Source organism: Neospora caninum, chromosome XI, assembly GCF_000208865.1.
Source record: "Neospora caninum Liverpool complete genome, chromosome XI".
In the NCBI taxonomy this organism is placed as follows: domain Eukaryota; phylum Apicomplexa; class Conoidasida; order Eucoccidiorida; family Sarcocystidae; genus Neospora; species Neospora caninum.
In genome coordinates, this window is record NC_018397.1 from 3,302,082 (window position 1) to 3,322,669 (window position 20,588).

Sequence of the window (20,588 nt, forward strand, 5' to 3'; positions counted from 1 at the left end):
TGCACACCTGTTCGCTGTCTCTCTGTCTCTATTCCGGTACGTCCTCTATCCCAACTCGGTTGTACATGTACACGGCTGGCGTGTTTTATTTCACTCATCTGCACGATCCGCCGCAACGACAGACGCTCGAGAGCGTAGATGCGGCGTACGCGGAGTCCGCTGGTGCGTCTTTTCTTTGGGCAAGTCTCCTCTGAGCAATGTCTCTTCGCGCGGCAGCGACGAGCTCGTGGTTGACAACAACCTTGCGCTAGTCACATCAAAATTGTCCTGCTGGTACCAACAGAAACGCTCGAGTGCTCTTTGTGTCGTCTCTGACTATCGTAGAAACACAGCGTGGTAGCTGTGTTTTCGGATGACACGGATGCTCCGTGGCGTTCAACGGCAGCCAGTGCGAGAAATCGTCTTCATCCTCGTTGCTTTGCACCTGGTCTGTTGCCGCGGTGCTCGACCTCTTTGAGAGAGCTGAACAGCGCCTCGTTAAATAGGGAAGATTGTAGTAAACACCCTTTGCAAGTTCACGAGTGCGACCGTGTTTCACCCTATTCTTTTCTTAAGGTCTGTTTATCCGCCGTCCTTCTCGTTTTGTGTCTGCCGGGCCGAGGATGACGCTAGCAACGACAGGCGTACGTGCTGGTCAGCGTATAACGCTACCGCAGCAACTCCCCCCATCCCCTCTCCGCTCATCCGTTGTTATCACTTTGTCTTCTGCTGTGGACAGTTTCTTTTTCAATAAGGAATAATCTGGATTACTGGTCGTTTGCTGCGGGGCTGTAAGGCACACGCGTCGACAGAGTGCGGGAGAGCTGCGCGTGTCTCGTTCTTGTCGGTTTGCTCCAGCAACGGAAAGGCGTCGGGTCCTCCTCTTTCCCCCTTCAGTTTACCTAAGAGACCTCGAAGTAGTCGTTGGTATGTCTTCAAGATGCATCAACGAGCAGTTGTGTGTACAATGTGTGGGGGGAAATTCTTCCCCGCGAGTCTCGGTTTCCATCAGAAGGCTTGCGAGAAGAAGCAGAGTCGTGTGTTGCTTCCTTGTCCCTACTGCGACAAAGAAGTCCCCAAACCGGACCTGGACTGGCACATGAAGGAAGCCTGCAAAAAGGCCCCAAACCATGCAAACAGTGCCGCTGGAAGTGTCGCGGAAGATCGGCACACTGGCGTTGGAGCGGATAGTTTAAAAGGCCTTCGCGAGCTCGTAGATGATCAAGGAAGGATGGAGTGCGCAGTCTGTCACCGCTGGTTCCTTCAAGACCGTATTGGGAAGCACCAGAGCATTTGTCGAGCGATAGACGAAAAGCGCAAGGGACAGCCTCATCAAGTCTTTGATTCCTTTAAGCAGAGACAGTTCGATCCTCTGATACGCCCGGCTATACAGGACGACGGCACTGCACGCCATGCAGGCCCCAGTAGCAAGGCGTCTGCATGCACCTCTGCTGCCAGGTCTTACTATCCGAATCTCCGTGGGGAAGCGGAAGTGTCGAAATCAAACGACCGTTCCGGTAGGCCCCCTCCGGCAACGCCTTCCGGGCAGAGGGCCTCGCTTTTTCCCACCAGCCGTCAAACAAAAAACACGTCTCGCTCTGAGGACTCTTGTCCTCTTTCTGGGAAGTCGTTGAAGCTCCCCGACTGCCAGGCTTCGCGCAAAGCTGCAGGGAGTTTGGATACGGGTGCCGCCCCTTCCAGGCGTGTCGCAGGCGCGGGGAGCTCTGTCGTTCCCGTCACGGGTTTGCCGAGCGAGGCCTCGAGAGAAGTTTCTCTCCATTCGCATGAAGCTGTTCCAGGAACACCAACCGCAGCAAGGGAGAGTCGATCACAAGACACAGAATCTCCAATGCGAAGCCCCCATCGAGCTAGCCAGGCATCTCGATCAGACCGACGGGGACCGCGCGTCAGCGAGTCGAGATTCAATGTGGCCCCAACCACCGGAAACACTCCTCATGTGAGGGAAGGAACTGGAGGGGTTTCTCCAGTGAGCAAACGTGGAAGTCTCCGCTCTCCAGATGGCCAAGTGTCTCCGAAGGCGGGAGGGGTGCGCACGTACAGGGAAAGGCCGTCTGCTGCGGGTTGGTCTTCCTGCCGAGGCACGTCAGCTCTTACGGCACCGTGTGGCGCAGGGGGGATTGTACAGACAAATGAGAGTTCGATTGACAACCCGCTGGCTTATCCCAACTATCCTGGTGGGCATTATCATCCGGAACGGAGCCCGCAAAGTCTGCCGAACGCTTCGCGGGGAGTAGTAGCTCGATCGCCGACAGCAATGCACCAGCGCCAGGCCTTGAGAGGCAGCCATCATGCTGGGGGAGGAGGAGCGATCCTTCCGACAAACGAGACATCTGCAGAGAATCCACTTGCCCGGGGGAACTATTACGGATGAAACAGTGAACCGAATATAGAGCAGCGAGATGCGTTTTTTACGCTGTGTCAAGCGTGGGGACCGCAGCCGAGACGAGTTCTCTCGCAGTGCCATCGACTTCCTCCGCGGTGAAAGGCGGTGAATTAGGGTAGCAGATACACTCTGCGGAGGAATTGACGCCCTTTCCATAGGGCGCTTCTTGGGTACAGACCACAGTTTGTTTCGCGTCCCTTTGACAGCACGGGTAGCTTTTTACGCCCGTGGCTTCGGACAGACTTCTGGCGACCTAATCTACTCGAGAATGTGCGTCACTGGAAGACTGAATTTTCTTTTCCCTGGCACATGCACATGGAATGTCCTACAACGACTCCAGGGAGAGAGCTTGAACATCGCCAACGAAACTTGCGCATGCGAAAGAGGTTTTCCTCCCAAAATGGCGTAGACCACACTCGTCCAACAGTGAAAAATTGGCGTTGTTCAAACGATGCAGCGTTCACGCACCATTTGAAGCAATTTCGGTAGCCGCTGGCACACCTGGTTGAGGTTATTCATTGACTGATTTTTCCTCGTTTATGACCATCGCCAGGAAAATGGATGGCCCTCTGTAGTCCACGCTTGCTCTCGATCGCCATATATTTTGAGGCAAAAAACACGAGACGCACCGTCTGATTACCTCGACCGCCCAACGCGGCGTGCATGTAACAAAACCAAGCTTACTTCCGTGTGATCAACACATCCACGTGCTCTACGATGTAACAAGAAATAGATCACTGGAGCTCTGACCTGGTTTCCATCATCCTGGCAAGTCTCCCCTCGAGAAAAGGCATTCCAGGCAATGAGAGGAAACGGCATTTTACGCCCCTTTCCCACTTTGCTGTCTTAACAAGGTGTCCAACCCCCCAACATATTAGTTGTCTTTCTCGCAAATGAATTATCACACGTCAGGACAGCTCGCTGTGCTCCACCTGTTGTCTCCCTTGTATGTCCACGTCGGAAAACTCTCCAAATTTGCTCCGCATTTACTTTCAGATGGAAACATATGCATTAATACGCTCAGTTCTATTGCTCCGTTTGTGTGCTTCTACATATATATATATATATATATATGTAAATATATATATACATACATAAGTGTATGAAGATTCATGCGTTTCCGCGGAAACGAGCACTATACTCCGTGCAAGAGTGTAGCCACGAGGGGTGACAGTCGTTATGAGACCGCAACTGGTAACCCGCCACTGCGTCTGGAGAGTTTTTTTCCGGCCGGCATCCGGATTGAAAGCCCACTAAAACACCTACGTTTCCCTGCTTTGTGACCACCAGGAACGCTCGAATGGCGTTTCGTTTATCACCATGGGGAGTGTCAGACATACGAGGAGAGAGGAGAAAAAGCGAAGTTGGGTTAGAAGAAACGGGATGAGAAAGTGTTCTCAAGCTCCGGTTCAGCATGTCATGAGCTGTCCTCGACGTTCGTGCGGACCGCTCGGCCACCTACCTAAACTGAGCAGTATCCAAAACTGTGGATTCAGGTAGAAAAGGTAGATACCGAGAACAAGAAAAAAGCATTTTATCTGTTTGTACGACCGCGTTGCGCTTCTCCCCTTTTGGTGTGCGGTCGGAACAGTCTCCTCCGGATTTCCTCAAAAAGGCACATCTCCCAGAAAGCACGACCACTCGCGGAAGAGCACACCGTCTTCTCATTCCCCAAAAAACATCTCTATTGAGCGTTCCAAGGGTATTCCTTCCCACTTCTCGCCTCCTTTCGAATCCCCACTCGCGCTTACTTGTGAGCACATCTCGTGTAGACCTCTACGACTAGCGTAAGGTTGCATCTCCCTCGCAAATCCTGGTCTTCTTACGATGTGAAAGTTGAAAAGGAACAAGATGCCTGCTTGCGCGCTTCGTGTGTTGAGTCTCCACACTTCCGACAGCGTCCATGCTTCTGCTCTCTCTATCTGTCGGCAATCTGAGCACGTACGTCACTGTGGAAGGCAACCGCGATCTCCAGAAAAGGCATCACGAAAGGAGTCCGGACGGGAAATCCCCGACGTTGACGAACTTTTGCAATACAACTCCATCTTTGTTGAACGAGATTCGGCATTTCATGAGCAGTGGCTTTGCGCCAAGGGCGGCCGCACCGTCACCAAAGCAGACGTGCATGCCCTGCGTGACTACTCCGGCCCCATTGGGAGGCACGCACGTCCCCGTTGCAGGTTGAATCGTCAGCTTCAGATATTTTGGAACCGCAGCCTCGAAGAGAAGATTCGTGATCTGCGCCTGTCCCCGATTGCGAAATTCTGCTCGAATGCTGGCGCCTTCTGAACTCCTCGGCTTCTCAAGAAGTTCAGGGACTGCCGCCGCACTGCTTCCGCCCGGCCCCTGGCGGGAGCAGATGAAATCAACGCACAAATCATCCTCGTTCAAGACATTCATCGGGGGAGACGCCCCGTTTCCACTTCCCGAGCTCCCGAGAACACCTGGGCCAGGCGTCACTACAATGTTGCTCGGGCCTCCCCTCGTTTCGGGGACCAGGAACGAGTCAAACGGATCCGACGTCGGGGAGTGCAGGGACGATGCAGGCGCGCCGGCGTTAAGAGGGAGCTGGGACGGGGAAATCCCGAACAAACTGTCCAGACTTCCATCTTGCCCGGGACTGCTTCCTCGCACGTCTCCCGCACTGCTGGCCGCTCCAGATGGACCGACGCGGGCCCCGCCTCCACTCGGGGAAGACACAGACGTTCCCTGAAGAAGATCCGCGAGCATGTCGATATTTTTGTCAGCACTCGACGGCCCCGACAAGGCGTCACCTGCGCCTGAACCGGCGCCCGCTGCTGCAGGAGAAGCCGTTTGGGGAGAAACCCGAGATTCTGAAGAGTAGCCCATGTTCAGAAGGTCGTCGAGATCCAGCAAATCGGTTTTCGTGCTCCCTGCGCCGACTCCGTTTCTCTGCGGCGACTTCTCGTCGAACGCGTTTCCCTGAGGCGAACGCGGAGACGAACGCTCGTCCTTCTCACTGCTCTCGATCGGCTCGCCAAACCCAGCGACCGGGCTTCCCACGTTGAGAGGAACCTCAGTCGCGTCAAACCACACATTGCCTACAGGCCGCGAAGCAGGAGCGGGGCTGATACCTTCCGCGCTTCCAGAACGGCCGGAAAGAAGCGAAGACGAAGACCCGCTTCCGAGGCTACTTATGCTGCGTCGGGTGGACAACTTAGAGGCGTCGGACACCGGCATTCGATCGAAGATACTGGTGTTTTCTTTCCACTCCTCGGACTCCAGCAGCCCAACGTACTCGGAACTCCTCTGCTGCAGCTCGACACTGCTGTCTGCCTCGAACCGCTTCAAAAGACCCACCAGGCGCTCGCGCTGCACGGCGACACACCACCAGAAGAGAGACACGTGAACGACGCGGGGAAAGGAAACAAAACCAAGGCAGCTGTTGTCTGTTTTTCTACGAGAGTAAAACACGGAGACGCGAACCAGTGGAACGCAAGTCACTGCAGACAGCGAGAACGCGACAGAAGATCGGGAAAAGCACATGACAAGACACCAGGAAACACGAACAGAGAGAAAGTGGGCCAACGCACAACGCAATCGAACCACGACTTCTCGCCGCCGGCCACCCCGCACGGAATCACGATTTTTCCCCTTCTCCTGTCTCTCCGTCTGTCACCTCCGTCTCCGTCTCTTCTGTCCGATCGCTTTCCTCACCTCCGAGGGGAGACGAGCGGCCAGCTTGGCAGCTGCCGTCAAAAGCGTTTGAGTGAGAACGACGTGTTTCGACGAGGGAAGAGACGACAACTGGTCAGCCACAGAAAGAAGAAGGTCGGCGACTTGGCGAGGGGAAATGAGCAAGCTCTCCTCTGTCATACTTCCGCTTCCATTCGGGCCCAGCAAATGGCCCTTCTCTGGCTTCACTAGGAGGTCGCCGAATTCGCCGATACAGTACACACCCGCCTGCAAGAGAGACAGGACCGGCCATAAAAACAGAAAACACGGGGGTCTGCAAGACCGCCTGTTCTTACCGGAGACTCGCGCGCACGCCTGACACCGCTGTCTTTCTGCGAGAGGGAAAAGAACGGAAAGCACTGCATGCGAACCGCCTCCTCTATGTTGAGAAAACCAGTCGAACGGGCACTCAGCTAGGAGTCGAATTCAAGACGACAAACACCGGAAACGAGAATTCACTGTGTGCTGCGATTGCCTGCTGAACATGCACGCAACATGTTGGCCAACGAGAGAGCCAAGCGAGGACACGGAAACAAGAGACGGGCACTTAATTGAAGGGAGCGAGGAAAACGTACCTGCCAAAGAGCAACGTTGTTCGAGAGGGAGTGCTGGAAGGAGAAGAAACATTTGTGGACCACGTAGCTGTGGAGAGGCGGCGTCGACACAACCAGATCGATAAATGAGAAAGTGATCGCGTCGTCTACAGCGTCGCCTGCGGGAGGAAAAGAGAAACGACAGTACTGCTCAATCCAGCAAACGACGGCAAGAGGATGCCCAGGGAAGAAACAGGAAGGGCGAAAACCCGCGTCGAAAGAAGCTAGAGGAATTAGATCCCCAACCCTCAAGACAAAGAAGACTCTCTGCGCAGCGCCATCAGCTTGTCTTCTCCCGCGTCCTGTCGCATGCTTATCTGCAAGCGCCGTGACTAGCCTCCCCAGTCGACGAATATGGACAAAGAGGCCTTCACAGTAGACTGCGAGAAAGCACAACGTCAGAGCACATGCCCCGCCTCGTGCCGCCTCCGTTTGCGAGATATCGCTTCGCCCTACCTCCGAGAGTCATGATTTTGAAGAGAGTGTCGATCTGCCAGCGCGTCGTCGGGGCGTGGCGACTGGCGGCCACGGCGATTTTGTTGACTACGAGTTGCTTGAACTCCGCATCGTTGAGCATCAGAAGAAAATTCAAGAGCTCCTTCACGAGGCCGCGCACGTTGTCGTCCGTGATCAAGCAGAAAATCACTTCGACTGCGCGCCGTCGGAGCGACAGATCTTGGTCCTGGAGAGGACAAAGTGGGGAAAACGGAGAGGAGGAAAACAGGATGCGCAGAGTTGACGCACATGCAGTTAGCGTCCAGGAGTCGAGCTGAGAGCTGGACCGACCATCGTGTCAAGGCACGGGGCTCACAGGGAAGTGGCGAGAAACCGCAGAAAGAGAAAGACGAGGAACGCGGGGATGGGCCACAGAGCGAGAGACAAGGCAACGGACCCGCCTTCGACAGCCGCCTAACAGAAGAATGCGACTGGAGTGTGACAACAGAGCAAACGAGAGAGAAGTGTAAAGAGGGACAAGGTTAAAAGCGAAGAGAAACCAGTAAAAAACAAGACGGGATACACACACGAGGCGAAAGACACGAGCAACAGCAAGACGTGGAAGCGGGAGGAAGGCACACGTTGGAAACAGAACACGAGATGAGAGCCTACCTTGAGGCAGTCAAGAAGAATGTCTCGGTGGCGCATCACGGCCTTGCTGTCGACGCGAACGACTTGTTGAAGCGTGCCGAGAGCGACATACTTGACGTTCAGTTCCCGCGACGAAAGAAACCTCCCCAGGATGTTGACTCCGAGCACGCGAAGACCTAGCGGTGAACCAAGAGGCAGAAATCCAGCCCAGCGCGAATCGGATCACGTGACATCTCCGAACACGCGGAACCCCGGAGAGGAAACGAGGAAAAAAGGGAAAGGTTGTAAGATAGCCCTCTCATCTCTGCTTTCAAAGAAGCAGCCGACAGCGGGATCTCTCGAGTTTCACGGGCGTATTTTCTCCTTTTTCTGACAGCCGTTTATCTCCCCGTCACATCTCAGTCCGTTCGCGCCTCGCCCGCGAAAAACACCTGCCGCCGAACCGCACGAAGGGGAGCGACTTACATCTTATATGGTAGACTGCCTACTGCCTTTTATCTTGCTGCCGGATTGGTGCTCTGCTTATACTAAACTGACAGTGTTGAGGACTACATCCGCTTTTCAAAATTCCATTCTCACCAGGGTCGTCTTCGATAGTCATGATTGTTCGAACGCATTCGTACAGGACACTGTTGCCGACGTTCTTCGCGCCTTCGGTGTTTGTCGCGACATGGGCGAGGACGTCGCTGAGGGAGGCGCTCGAGGCTTCGTCGCCCTGTGGGAAAAGGTCGAGGAACGTGAAGCGTTCAACAATGGAGACCGCATCAGCCTTTCACCTGTCACACTATTTGCATGCACCCGCGAAGACACCTACATCAGCAGCGGCGCACGCATATCCCCCCGTACTAGAGGCACATGAACACAATTAATGTATATACTTACAAACGCATACAGTGTAGATCCATCCAATCCGTCGTTTTCATTTCTAGCCTTTCCCCTGTTGTCCCCGTGTTTGGGCACCGGAAGCCTCCAGTCCGCTCCCTCCCACGCGTGTCCGACTTACCTTTGCCAGGAGAGCCAAGACCCTGAGGAGTCTGCACTGGAGAAGGGGATCGGTGATTCCAGCGATGTCGTATTCCGCGGCGTGTGCGTATCCGGCGGTTAGACAGGCCTTGAGGCTTTTGACCAGGCAGGGAATGTGGGTCCGCATGGCGTCAACAAGGCCAGGATCTCGCTCAGCCAGCGCCGTGATGAGGGCGCAAGCAGAGATGAGGACGCCGTGGTTTCGGTCGGCGAGGAGAGCAGGGAGGCAGGCGAGAAGTTTCTCTTCACAGTCGCCTACGCGTTTGACGACGCGCACTCCACACAAGGCTGCCTTCTTCCGAATAAACGGATTGCTACAGCGCAGGAGATCTTCGACTTGCGTCATGATCGCTCCGCACATCTCGGCGGTTCCGATGTTGCCGAGAGCCGTCAGCGCCAGGCCATTGACGTACTGGTTGGGATGTTGCAAGTCGTTCTTGATGCTGTTTGTCGCCAGCATCAGCACCTCGGACTGCTCGTCCAACAGGCAACTGAGGCCCAGATACCCCACGCGCTTCTCTGCGAAACGCGGCGAGGCCAGCAGCTTCAGACATTCGAGCTGGGCGAACTGCGTGGGGTAGCCCAACATCGAGATAAACAAAACCTTCGCGACATTGCGGTGGCGGTAGCGACCGTCCCCCTCCTGAAGGGACAGGCAAAGAACGGACGGGGAACAGTTTGTCGCGGAAAAAGAAAAGGCGGGCCGGAGACATCGAGACAGGACCGCGGCATACGAGACGACGTCGACGAGGACAGCGCCAGAAAATGAGAGAATCGTGTTTCTTTCCCGAAGTCGGGTCCAGGAAGAAGCGGCAAAGAAGGGACCGGAGGCAGAGCGAGGAGACAGCAAGGCGTGGTCGTGCGACACAGACGAGCACGACGGGCACACGGGACGGTACGAAATACATGAAACACGAGAAACTGGAGGAGGCGCCCGCGTCTCTCTCTCCCGAGCCGCTCCCTTGACCAGCCCACAGATGTGCGGGACCGCCCCTCCCTTATCAGTCTCGGACCTGCAGGGCTGGCACCATCTTGCGCACATGTGCAAAGAGAAATGCGTCTCGATGTCGGGAAAAAGTGTGCCGAGGAAAAAACAGGCAGCGCGAAAAGCGCTGATATACTGGCAGATGACGCAAGGCCCGGGGAGACACAAACAGCTGTGGCAAGAATGGGCGTGAAGGAAAGCAACCGAACACAGGCACAGCACACGGAATAGACATCCTGCTGCAGAGAAACACGAAATAGGGGAAGAAAGCGGTAAGGGCGTGCGGCGGCCGCTCTCCTGAGGCTGTCACGTTGTTCACAGATGTACAGGTGCGGGAGTTCACTAGAAAGGCCACCGCAGATTCACTGAACAAACAGGAGATTCCGGGAAAAAACTGGAGCCTTACTTTGAATGCAGTTCTTATCTCCGCGCACTCTTTGGAGACGACGGCACGCTCGTCCGCAGCAGTTTTCGCTGCTCGGATATTTCGAATGAATTCTCTTAACTTGCAACTCATGGTGACAGGGGAGTACGGGGGAAAAGAAGAGAAGAAAAGCAACGAGACCGCCCTTCGCCCCCGCAAGGTCCGGTACTGTGAACTGGAAACCAGGCACCCTGTGCGGTCGTCTCTGTAGACGGGAGAAACAGACGAGAGGACTGGGGGAAGAGAAGCGTGAAGAGAACAGACAGAAGGTTAACGGGATACGGGGCAAGACCAAGAACTTTACTTGTCAGACTCTCAGGTGGCTCTCTGGACGCTCTCCCTTTCCAGGTGTATAGACAGCCGCCCGCTTGGCCGCTCCCGAGCCTGCGGGGACAGTGCGGGATGGCCTGAAGCAAAGTGTGTTTCCTTAACTCCTCAGTTTCTGGAGGGAGACGCCAAAAACCCGCTGGCGCTGCTTCTTGATTTCCCTTTGAGAAAGGTTAGCATCCCGAGCGAAATGTGTGTCGGCCGGAGGGGCCGGAACGACCGGCGCTGGTCTCGATCTAAAGGGGATTTTCGGATCTGCCAGTCGCGCTGTTTGATGAGACGTCGCTTTCAGCCGCCTCCTCCGTAAGCGGAGATCAGACACAGAATCGCCATCTGCAAAGTCCACGACGAAAGTAAGCGGACACACAAGCTCCAGCGCGCGTGGGACTGGAAAAGACCCTGGGAGGTGTCGACGGCTGGAGTCCAGAGAAGAGATAGGAGACGCAACGCGTCCCCGCAACGGCCGGGAGAAAGACGGGAGAACTCAGCGGAGATGCGAGGGTAGATAGACCTGATGAGGAGAGAGAGAGAGGAGACCGAGTTGGCGGTTCCCTGAGACAAGACCGCGGTCTGCCGAGATATGCAGCCGCGATTGGTAGGCCACCGCGGGAAAGGCCGGCAAATTTGACAAGATTTTTTGCTGTGGACACAAGGAACCACACGTTTGAGAGGACAGAAGACGAAGAAAGAAACCAAAGAAGGGATAGCGACGCCCGCGGAAGCTGGGGAATAAGGGATTCTTCCAAACGAAGTGAGGACACGCGGACGACCAGACACAGAGGCGTGTGTAGGGTGTCCTTGCGTCACACACGGGACTATTTTGGAAACAACGAAGTTTCACAAACCGCGAGGAGTGAAGGACAGACACAAGACCGGCGTGAAAGTGGGCGTTTCTATTGTTTGACGCTGATGATAAGGCAGCCAAAAAATCGGGGGAAATTCCGTCGAAAAGGGTGCGTTTCAGCTGGAGGAGAGAGGGGGCTTTCGGGTGACGTTGGAGGGACTCTGACCCTCGAAGCGCATGCCCTAATTTACCGCGATGACCCGCTTCTTAGTCGGTCGCCTGCACGCCCCCAGGGCAAGACGTATCTCACGCTTTTTTACCGACTTTTACACAGTTTCTCGAAGAGCTCTTCAGAAAGGAGAAGCGCTTTTTCACGCTCTTCGGGAGCTCTTGTCTTTTTCGTCAAACGTCTCACACTCCTCCCAGTGGAAGAAGCGAGACGGTGCAACCGCGTGAAGCCACAAAAACTAGGTTCCTTGATCGTTGCGTGCCTCAGGAATTCACCTACTGACCCACGTGTTTTCGCTGAGCCTTGCTACCAGTCAAAAACGTTTCGCTTCACCGTGCTCTCCTTAGACACCGAAGGCAGCATCAACATCGACCCGCCGTCTGCATCAAAGTAGCCTCCTGTAGACATCCCCTGCCTCTGGCGTGAAACTGCACAAACAGAGAATCCCAGTCCACAAAACACGTGCACATTAGGACAGCAGCTGGTGCCCGTTATGGACTGGCGTATGCACAAGTCCACATGCTAACTCCAGCAGTGCTGCCGATGTTCCCAGCACTGGGGTGGGCAATATAGATTTTCAACGTTTTGTGCCAGAGTAACCGCTGAAGAAAAGGAACTGCACGGAGGGTTAAGCGCCTAACCTCACCCGAAACAGGGGAAGCAACAGCTTCGGAGTGCCTAATGTGTATAGGGGGTGTCGGTACAACCGGTGTGCTGTGCTGTTGTCTACCCGACAACACACACGGGTGATGGAGCTAATCGCACTTGTCCCCATCTTGAATGCTGGAGGCATTGAACAGACGGTTTCCAAGAATCATCTTGCAACGACGGGACCGTTGCATGACGCAGTCAATAAACGTTGATTTCCGACTTGGCATTGCATTCGTTCCTTCCAAAATCTTTCCAGTTACCCATCTAGTGCGACCATAGAATCGTGTATCATTCCACCTCGGAAGAATGCCGCAGAACGGACTGGTGTACTTTGTTCATGCTTCTGTTGTGGTGAGGTATTGCGGCCGGGTTTGCGCGACCCTGAATCTACCGAAACCACGCTTATCCTAAATACCCAATAATACACCGAAAATAGGGTGCGTCCGGAGAAAGCAGCAAAGTTCTACAATGCAGATGAGCACATGAAAACTGTGCATCTATCACCCCAGTTCCAAAAGTATGCATCGGTGTTTACAAGGACAGCCACCAGCAAAATGGCATCTTCTAACCCGGGAACCTTGTATGACTGACTTGTCCTGTACTAAATTCTGCGTAGTCTTATCCAAAGGCTGACTGTATACACGCTGGACGTGTATGATTCTAGTTCACTTTGGTTGAGAGCCTCCCTCCCCCTGAGCGTTTGCAAGAACAGGGGAGCATGAGGCTTTTGGTCCAATCGAAGCCATGAGTATGAATGAATCCAAAAGGTTTCCTTAGTCCTCTCCTACGTGATCGGAAGAGACACTGCTTCTTTTTGTACGCATTTTCCCGCACGTGCTAGGACACGACAACGCCGACAAAGGAAGCGGGTGACGCCCCGGATCGGCACAATGATCACTCCGCCGACTGTAGCCGGCTGATAACCTTGCTGTGATGATTTGAGTCGCCCAACAAAAGATCCAAGTTCAGAAACCACTCTGTTAAGGCAAAAAGAATTGCTTTTCTCGCAGAACCCTCAGCTTTCCTTAGACATGGCCCCTGTTCGTTGCTGATGTGACTGTGGACGCGTTGGGCAAGGAGAATCGCACCACTCCATTGCCTCTCGGCCAGAGAGGAGTTTAGAAGGCGGAGAACGCCATACCGTTGCAGACCACGTGGTGCAATCTTACATGACGTAAACACACGGGATACTGCGAACAGCTACATTTCTGGGATGAAGGAAGAAGCCAAAACGAGGCCAGCTCGGCCCCAATCTGACACGGCAGTTCGTGGCGGCTCTCGATGATGTCTGTGCGTTGCAACAGCCGACCGGCACACAGGCGATGTTGCTGCTTGGCATCGGGGCTAGAGTCGGCTCTAGCAAAGACAAATTCCTTTTTTCGGACGGGACGCGGCCGTGCGGTCCCTTCACCCTTGGCCACTGGCGGCTCAAGGGAGCTCACGGAAGTCCTCAAGGATGGCCTAGAGACGCATTCGCGAATCCTGATCTGCAACCCGGATTGGAAGACATCCGTGAAAAGAATTGCGATCGTTTTCTGTCTTTGGCAGCTTCTTAAAGCTGCGTCGTGCAAACACATTCCCTTCTTCTCTCCGAACATCTGACCTCGCATGCTGCGACGCCCCGAGTCTCCGTGGCGTCTTCGATCGTCGGTCTCCGCTGTTGCACTCCGATACTTTCGAACGGGAACTCAGCGTCCGGCTTTTTATTCACTGTTTTGGTCAGTACGTTGTCGTTAAGAAGCGTCTTAACTGTCGGGTTTCGAGGGTTTATTCCATGCCCAGGCAGCTCTGTCCATGCCTTTCTTTTCAATCCCGTTGGCCGGCGGTTCTTCGAGCGGCCACCACAGTTTGTTGCGACGGCGACTGTTGAGAAACGTTTGCGTTGTTTCAGACTCTCCCTTATCCCAGAAAGCGTACATCTCAATGTCACTTTAGCAGCCCCCTTTTGAAGGAAGAAGACTGCCTTTCTTGCGTACCTTTTATACGAAATCGCCGCCCCCAGGGGACGTGCAACGCCTCTACGCGCTGTTTTGCGAAGAGCGTTTCGTGAGGACTCCGGGGATTCGGCACGAGAAGAATGCCAAGCTGCCGAAGGGTGTTGTCGAATTTTCGTAAATGAGTCGGATGTTGAAGTTGTTGACATGGTGTTTGGAGGCATTCCGTGGCAACTCTTTCGGAGCACAGACGTCGCGTAACTTTCACGTCGGTTCGCCGTGCTGGCGTCTACCGTCAAACTCCCCGAGCAGCTGGTTGTCGCTGTGTGGGACGAGACGCACATTTTTACACTGAAGAATGCCGTCTAGAGTCGTTTTGCATTCACGCGACAACGGGATGCCTGAGAGTCTTGAAGGATCCGTCGAGATTCACCACCTCTGAGGAGCGGAAACGCACAGAACGCTGTGCCTCGTTCGCCAATCCGGGCCAAAGACTCGTTCGTAACGCGTGTGTGAATCCGCCGTTTTTCTGTTTTCACGGCACTCCAAAGACTCCAGGGGTACATTTCGGCCGCGGGCAAGCAGAGGAAATTTCTCTAAACGGATGTCTTGCATCGGATTTTCGACTCAGTTACCTCCATCCGTCAGCCCTCTTCCGCCGTTGTCTGTCACGCGGTCCCTTTAGCCACAATTGCGGAAAAAGAAGTAGCGATTACAGAAGAAACTGACTTGCGCTATTCGTCACACGCCTTCTCCAATCTTTCCCAGCGTGTCTTTCCGAATACTCTCCTCCGAAACGGTCCTCTCCTGTGCCGGCGGGTGTCTGCTCGCCCGTTCTCTCGCGCATACTCCTTTCCTGTTCTGGATTCTCCGGGACCGGCTGACCCCTCTTTTCTCTGTGCCCGGGAGGAGGGCGTTTTGCATGCCGTTCTGGAAGGACACCGAGGCGTCCTCCCTCTCGACCGATAGATGTTCACCGACTGCATCGGACTAGAAAATGTTTGCCGTATCTGTAGGCGTCGAGGAACCGGTGGGCCGAGGTTCCCACCGCGCGGCATCTCCGCCTTCTTCCCCTTCCAGGAGCTCTCGGACGGGACTGTCTGATAGCGCGAAAGCTCGTGCGCCCGAGGGACACTACGCGCCTGGAAAGGGCCCCACGCAGGCCTTGCGGGTTGCGTGTGAAAAGGGAAGAAGAAGGAGGCTTATTAAGTGGGCGTGTATCGTCTCGTATGTTTCCATCTTCATGAGCATCCTCTTTGGCGTTGCTGCCATGATCTGCGGTGTCATGTAAGTCTCTAACGCAGCTTTCATCGCTCGCGTACACGGGACAGATGGGACTCTGGTTTCTCGCTGTTCTTCACCTCGCTCTTGCTTCTCTCTCGCTCTCGTAGTCGTCTGTCTGGGCCTGCGTTCCGTGGGTCCTGGTCTACTCTTTTTCGATTCCCTTGTGCGGCCGCTTGATACATTTTCTTCTTCACCTCTCTCTTGCTTCCGTCGCAGATCCTTTGTCCTTCTCTGTGCACTGTTTCGTTGCACTCTCCCGTCCCTTTACGTGTGCCTTTCTCGTCTTTTACCGCCGGATGCCGATTCGCAATCGCTAGTTGAAGATGCTCTCTCTGGGTTTCCCTGGGAGGAGTTCTCGCGTAAGCCTCGTCGCGTGTGCTTCCTTTCTCACCTTTCTCAGGGGAGACGTCATTCTCTCGCTCGTTGCCCTGGCCTTCGAAACGTGGATCGACATGCTCTCGTCCGTCGCGGTTATTTGGCGCTTTCAAGAAGACGAGGCGCTGAGTGAGTCGGCGCAACATAAGCGGAAACCCTTTCGTTTTGTGAACTGGTTGGGGGGACGGAAACGCGGCCTCTCAGAAGAAGAGTAACAGAAACGGACGCAGTGCTGGATGGGCGGGGTGAAAGCGAGAGACGGAAGATCGGAAAAGAGGAAGGAAACTTCCCAGGCTCTCACAGGGAAAGAAGAGGGATCTGGGAATGAGGGCCGTGGAGAGAGGGCTGGAGAGGACAAGTGCAAAAACAGATAGCGAACGGTTGGTAGAGACATGGAGATGTAGACAGCGAGACTGCAGGTAGTCGTGTGCGAAAACTCTGTCACAGGTTTAGAAGAAGTACCCCCCCCCCCCCGACAGGGAACGCGGAGGGATACATGACAGTTCTACAGCGGGTAGCGGGTTTCGTCGCGAGAAGAGAGCAGAGCTGTATACAAAAAACATAATAGGAGACCGACGAGACCGCGGGGCACACCAGGAGTTTTTGTGCAGCGGAGGAGACCGCAGGCGACGCTCGCTTCCAGGGGGAACTTCAAGACGCTGCGGGAGCCCCCCCGTTTTCTTGTGGTGTTCATAAAAGGTGCATCAGCGTCTGATTACGCACTCTTGTTTGTGTCTCGCTTTTCGTCCTGCCTGCTCAGCCAACGGACCTTCGACTCTTCTCCATCCACCTCCCCCGTATCGCACCAGCGGGTCGACTGTAGCCTCATTAAAACGCGAGGATTCGAGTGCCTCTACAGCTTCCCCTGGTTTCAAGGATGACGAGGGACCGAAGCGTGCAGGCTCTGTGACTTCCTTGGCGGCGTCGACTTCTCCCAAGCGGTCTCCCTCGACTCCCTTGGCGTCTTCCTCCCCTCGCTCCTCCGCCTCGGTGCCTTCGTCTCCGGGCCGTTTGTGCGGCGCCCCGTCGCCGTATGAGTGCGTGAAGCCCGAACTGTCGGTGGAGAAAGAGCAACAAGCAAAGCAAGACGGTCAGTCCGCCGCTTCGCAAGAGGACGCGTGGAACAGTTTGGCTGTGAAAATGCGAACTGAGCCTCCGTCCCCGTCGCGGCTCAGGCCGGGATATGCCTCGCAGGCGGCCCTCGCCGCGACGGCGAGCCTGGAGATGAGTCCAAACAGCCAAACTGCACTTCCGTTTGCAGCCTCGCTGCCTCCGCTCAACCGAGGCATGTCACATGCTGCACGAGAGCGGCAGTCGTCGATGGCAGTGGGTGCTCTGTTTATTGCTCTCGCCGTCTGGGTTTCGATTCACTCCATCTGCGACCTTGTCAGTACCGGCAAGAGGGGGACGGCGCCCGAAGGTGGGCCGAGCAACGGAGAGCTTTCACAGGAAACGACAAAAGAGTACCGCTCGGCCCTCCTCACATGCATCCTTTGCTGGCCAAGTGCCCTCGTTTTCGGAGCTCTCGCGCTCGTCAAATTCGACTTAGCGGCCCGACTTCGGAGCCAGGTTCTTGGGTAAGACACAACAGACTGAGGAGAGACGATAGAATGAAAACGAAAGAAGCAACCGATCAACAAACGCCTCGACGTTGCCCAGGTCGAATGCAGCTGCTGGTCCGTCACGTATCTTTCCTCATCGAGTTCCGAAAGAAAGGCACACCTGCGGCAATGCACGCGTGTATCCGTAGATTTGTGTCTTATATATCTTATATGTATACATATATGTATTTCTAGGTGTCTGTATTGAGAGGTATCCGAGAAACGAGTGGAACTGAGCTCGTAAACTGTCAGTCGGCTCTGGTTCCACAGCGACTTTCTGGTGATCCCTGTCTCTCTCCTTCGGGTTCCGAGACACTCGCACCTCTGGGTAAACAGAAGTGTATGCATGCATTCGACGTGTGTTAGGCGGGGGCAGCGACATGCTCCGTGTCGCGGTGTATGTGCGGTTTTCCCGGGTTTTCTATCACGGGTTTGTTTCTCTTTGCATTCCATTATGAAGGCGCGGTGTCTTTTGTGGCGAATTCAGGTTGTTCGCGGGGACTGCTCGACTGTCCGTCTGTGGCACTAGTCCAGACATGTTGATTTGCTTTAAGATGTCCGTTCTGCGGCTTGTGACTTACTATCCAGAAATTCCTCACACCATTCACACGCGGCCGAGCGCCTCAGACGCACATGCACGTTTTCTGTTCATTTCTCTTTTTTTCTGTTGCACAGGCGAGATGCAATGTGCTCAGCTTTCGGCGTCGCGCTGTCTCTCGTCGCGGGAATTGTCAGTTTCATCGCTCTGGGTCGGGTCACGCCGGGACTCCACGGAGGCGCTAATGCGGCTTCGCATGATGTGAGTTGGAAATTTCAGGTGTACAGAACAGTTACCTGTTTTAGGGTATTTCCGTACGTGGCGCGTAGGCACGCCCGCCCACAGAGATACGGACGGAGAAAGACAGCACACGTTTCGAGATAGAGATGCATTATCCGGTGGATGAGCATCTATTTGAGACTAACATGTGCCCGACCATGGACGCGGGTTCGCGTGCCGGTGAGTACGCGCGCGGGAGTCTGCCTGTGCAGCTGGACTGGGGTGCACTCTCTCACGAATGGGAAGTTTGACTCAGTCGATGGGGGTGACAGAGAGCAGGCCTGGGTTTGCCGGTGAGACGCGGGACAATGATAAAGACTCGAGTTCGTCGACTCGCCAACCGCGGAGACAAATGTGAGTGGGAAGAGGACGGGCGGTGGATGCCTTACGGCAGTTCCGAGCAATAGAATGGAGAGATCTTTTTATCTGTTTTGTACTGGTTACTCCGATTCTGCAGGTCACAAGCTACGACGCCATCGCAGCGCTCGTGATTGGCGGCATGATGCTGGTCGAGGGTCTTCGAACGGTCGCGGCGAACTGGAAACCGACCCAGCAGGAGCTCCTGAGTTCAAACCAAATTCTCGTTGTTGCGAGTCCAAGTGCCTACGCAGAATCATGAACTTATCTCTCCAGAGTACCTAGACAGAATCACGACACCGACGTAGGCAGATACACCTGTTTTATTCATCAGCATAGAGGCAGGGACGGACAAGAGACAAGATCTTTTGTCTGCCGCAGACGTTCCTGTCGCTGGTCAGGAGAGGAGGCATTCTGGTCGCCGGCAAAGTAAACCATGAGATCAGAGAGCTGACGTGGTATCTGAAAGACCCGGGATTTCGGAAGACGCGAGCACGTAGAGGCTAAACCGATGTCGTTATCGGTCTCAACCTAATTAGACGCGACTTCTTTCTCAATATCTGTAGAATATGCCTTGCTGATGGCCACGGAACTTGTGTGTTAACTGCAGGCGTCTTGGGTTAATAGTACGGGAAACTGTTTACATGCGAGTATGCGTCAGTCGCAAGGCAACTTGGGGCAGTAGATGAATTGCAGAGTTACCAGTCGATGCTGTCTCGGGCGCTCCTCAATCTTCCGAGGGAATATAAACTCCCGGGTTTTTTGGGATCCTTGACGTGGGCCCCGCGTCCGGGGTAGAGAAACGGTAAAGGGTAGGAAAACGTTGATGCCGACATGCAATATGAAACGCCTCCGCCTGGTCCTTGTTGCCTTTTAGAATGTCATTTCATATAGGGAGAGATGGCGGCAAGAATAGAGCCACCAAAACAGGGAGAGCGGGGCTAACGGCACTTAGAGCTGTAGCACTGTTTTTGTTCACCTCTCGCTTTCTCTCCTTCGATCTCCTCTTTTCCGGCGGGGAGCATCTCGCCGGTCATTTTTCCCCACATGATACTCCCGCCGCCGCATTCACGAATGCTCTTCATGTCTCAATTAGATTGAACTCCTTGTCTCTTTATTCTGGTCTCATTCCGTGCTGTAACATGAGGTGTGGAATCACGCACCCCGACTTTATTGTTTTTTCCGGGTTTTCTTTTTTCAAGCGTTCAAATGTGGGCGTCTCGTGTACGCACGACACACTTACTAGGTTGCACATTTACTCGTTTCCCAATCAATCCACTCTGTGTATATATTATGTAGTATGTATACAGAGGTGCGTAGAGCCGGGTACACCTGGCGCCGTTGCCTGTATGACTCCCTCTCTTGCTGTTTGGAAGTATGACGGGAAGGAGTTGTCCATACGGAGCGGGTATGTGCACGCATTTCGTTTCTTCCCTTCACTTCTTCATAGTTTTAGAGAACCAGGCTACTCGTTTGCGCACCCACCACTTACTGCTCGTCTCTTCCCTGTCCTCTGTTCTGGTCCATTTCTCTCCCCAGCGCCGTCGAGCCTGGCGAAGAGGGACGCACATGGGCGTACAGAAACATGTGTAGGATGGGAGATACGTGTTGCGGTAATTTTTGCTCTGCGTCAATTTTCGCTCTTCCGTGTCTGTTCCGTCTTGCCGTGTGGCGGGGGATATACAGCACGGAGTTGTTTTATGTCCGGGTGACTGGAGGGATTGAGTTTCGTGGAAGAAGAGGAAGCCAGGAGTACCTTATGCGTTTTGTTTGAAGACGTGGCCGAATGGCTCGTTTGTTTGTGATCGTTTTCAGTGGGTTACTGTTTCCTTCACGCGCCTGGTGGTGTAGCTGCGTTTCGCCGGTTCGGGCGCTGGGAGGGAACACAACTTTGGCCGGAGTCGCGAACTCTGTTTCTCAACCGATTGACAGTATTGAACAAGCCTTGCTGTTCGCAAGTGTCTGCCACTCACGCGAGGAGACGAAACCGATGGAACGTGCCGCGCCTGCGGAGTATCTAGGCTCATCTCGCCCGTAGC

The 20,588-nt window shown here is 54.5% G+C and overlaps 3 protein-coding genes across 3 annotated transcripts; 2 read left to right on the top strand and 1 right to left on the bottom strand.

The window, feature by feature from the left end:
* Positions 1-919: 919 nt before the first annotated feature.
* NCLIV_056940 (hypothetical protein) lies at positions 920-2,371 on the top strand (the record flags this gene model as incomplete). Its single annotated transcript, XM_003885249.1, has 1 exon — positions 920-2,371. The coding sequence occupies one exon, from the start codon at positions 920-922 to the stop codon at positions 2,369-2,371; it is 1,452 nt and encodes a 483-aa protein (XP_003885298.1).
* Positions 2,372-4,366: 1,995 nt separating this feature from the next.
* On the bottom strand, positions 4,367-10,283 carry NCLIV_056950 (hypothetical protein; the record flags this gene model as incomplete). Its single annotated transcript, XM_003885250.1, has 8 exons — positions 4,367-5,716; positions 6,062-6,307; positions 6,655-6,791; positions 7,129-7,354; positions 7,780-7,934; positions 8,338-8,473; positions 8,762-9,424; positions 10,173-10,283. 8 exons carry the CDS (start codon positions 10,281-10,283, stop codon positions 4,367-4,369), a joined length of 3,024 nt encoding a protein of 1,007 aa, XP_003885299.1.
* Positions 10,284-15,112: 4,829 nt separating this feature from the next.
* Positions 15,113-18,811, top strand: NCLIV_056960 (conserved hypothetical protein; the record flags this gene model as incomplete). Its single annotated transcript, XM_003885251.1, has 5 exons — positions 15,113-15,402; positions 15,800-15,903; positions 16,535-17,351; positions 18,051-18,174; positions 18,650-18,811. The coding sequence occupies 5 exons, from the start codon at positions 15,113-15,115 to the stop codon at positions 18,809-18,811; spliced, it is 1,497 nt and encodes a 498-aa protein (XP_003885300.1).
* Positions 18,812-20,588: the final 1,777 nt, after the last annotated feature.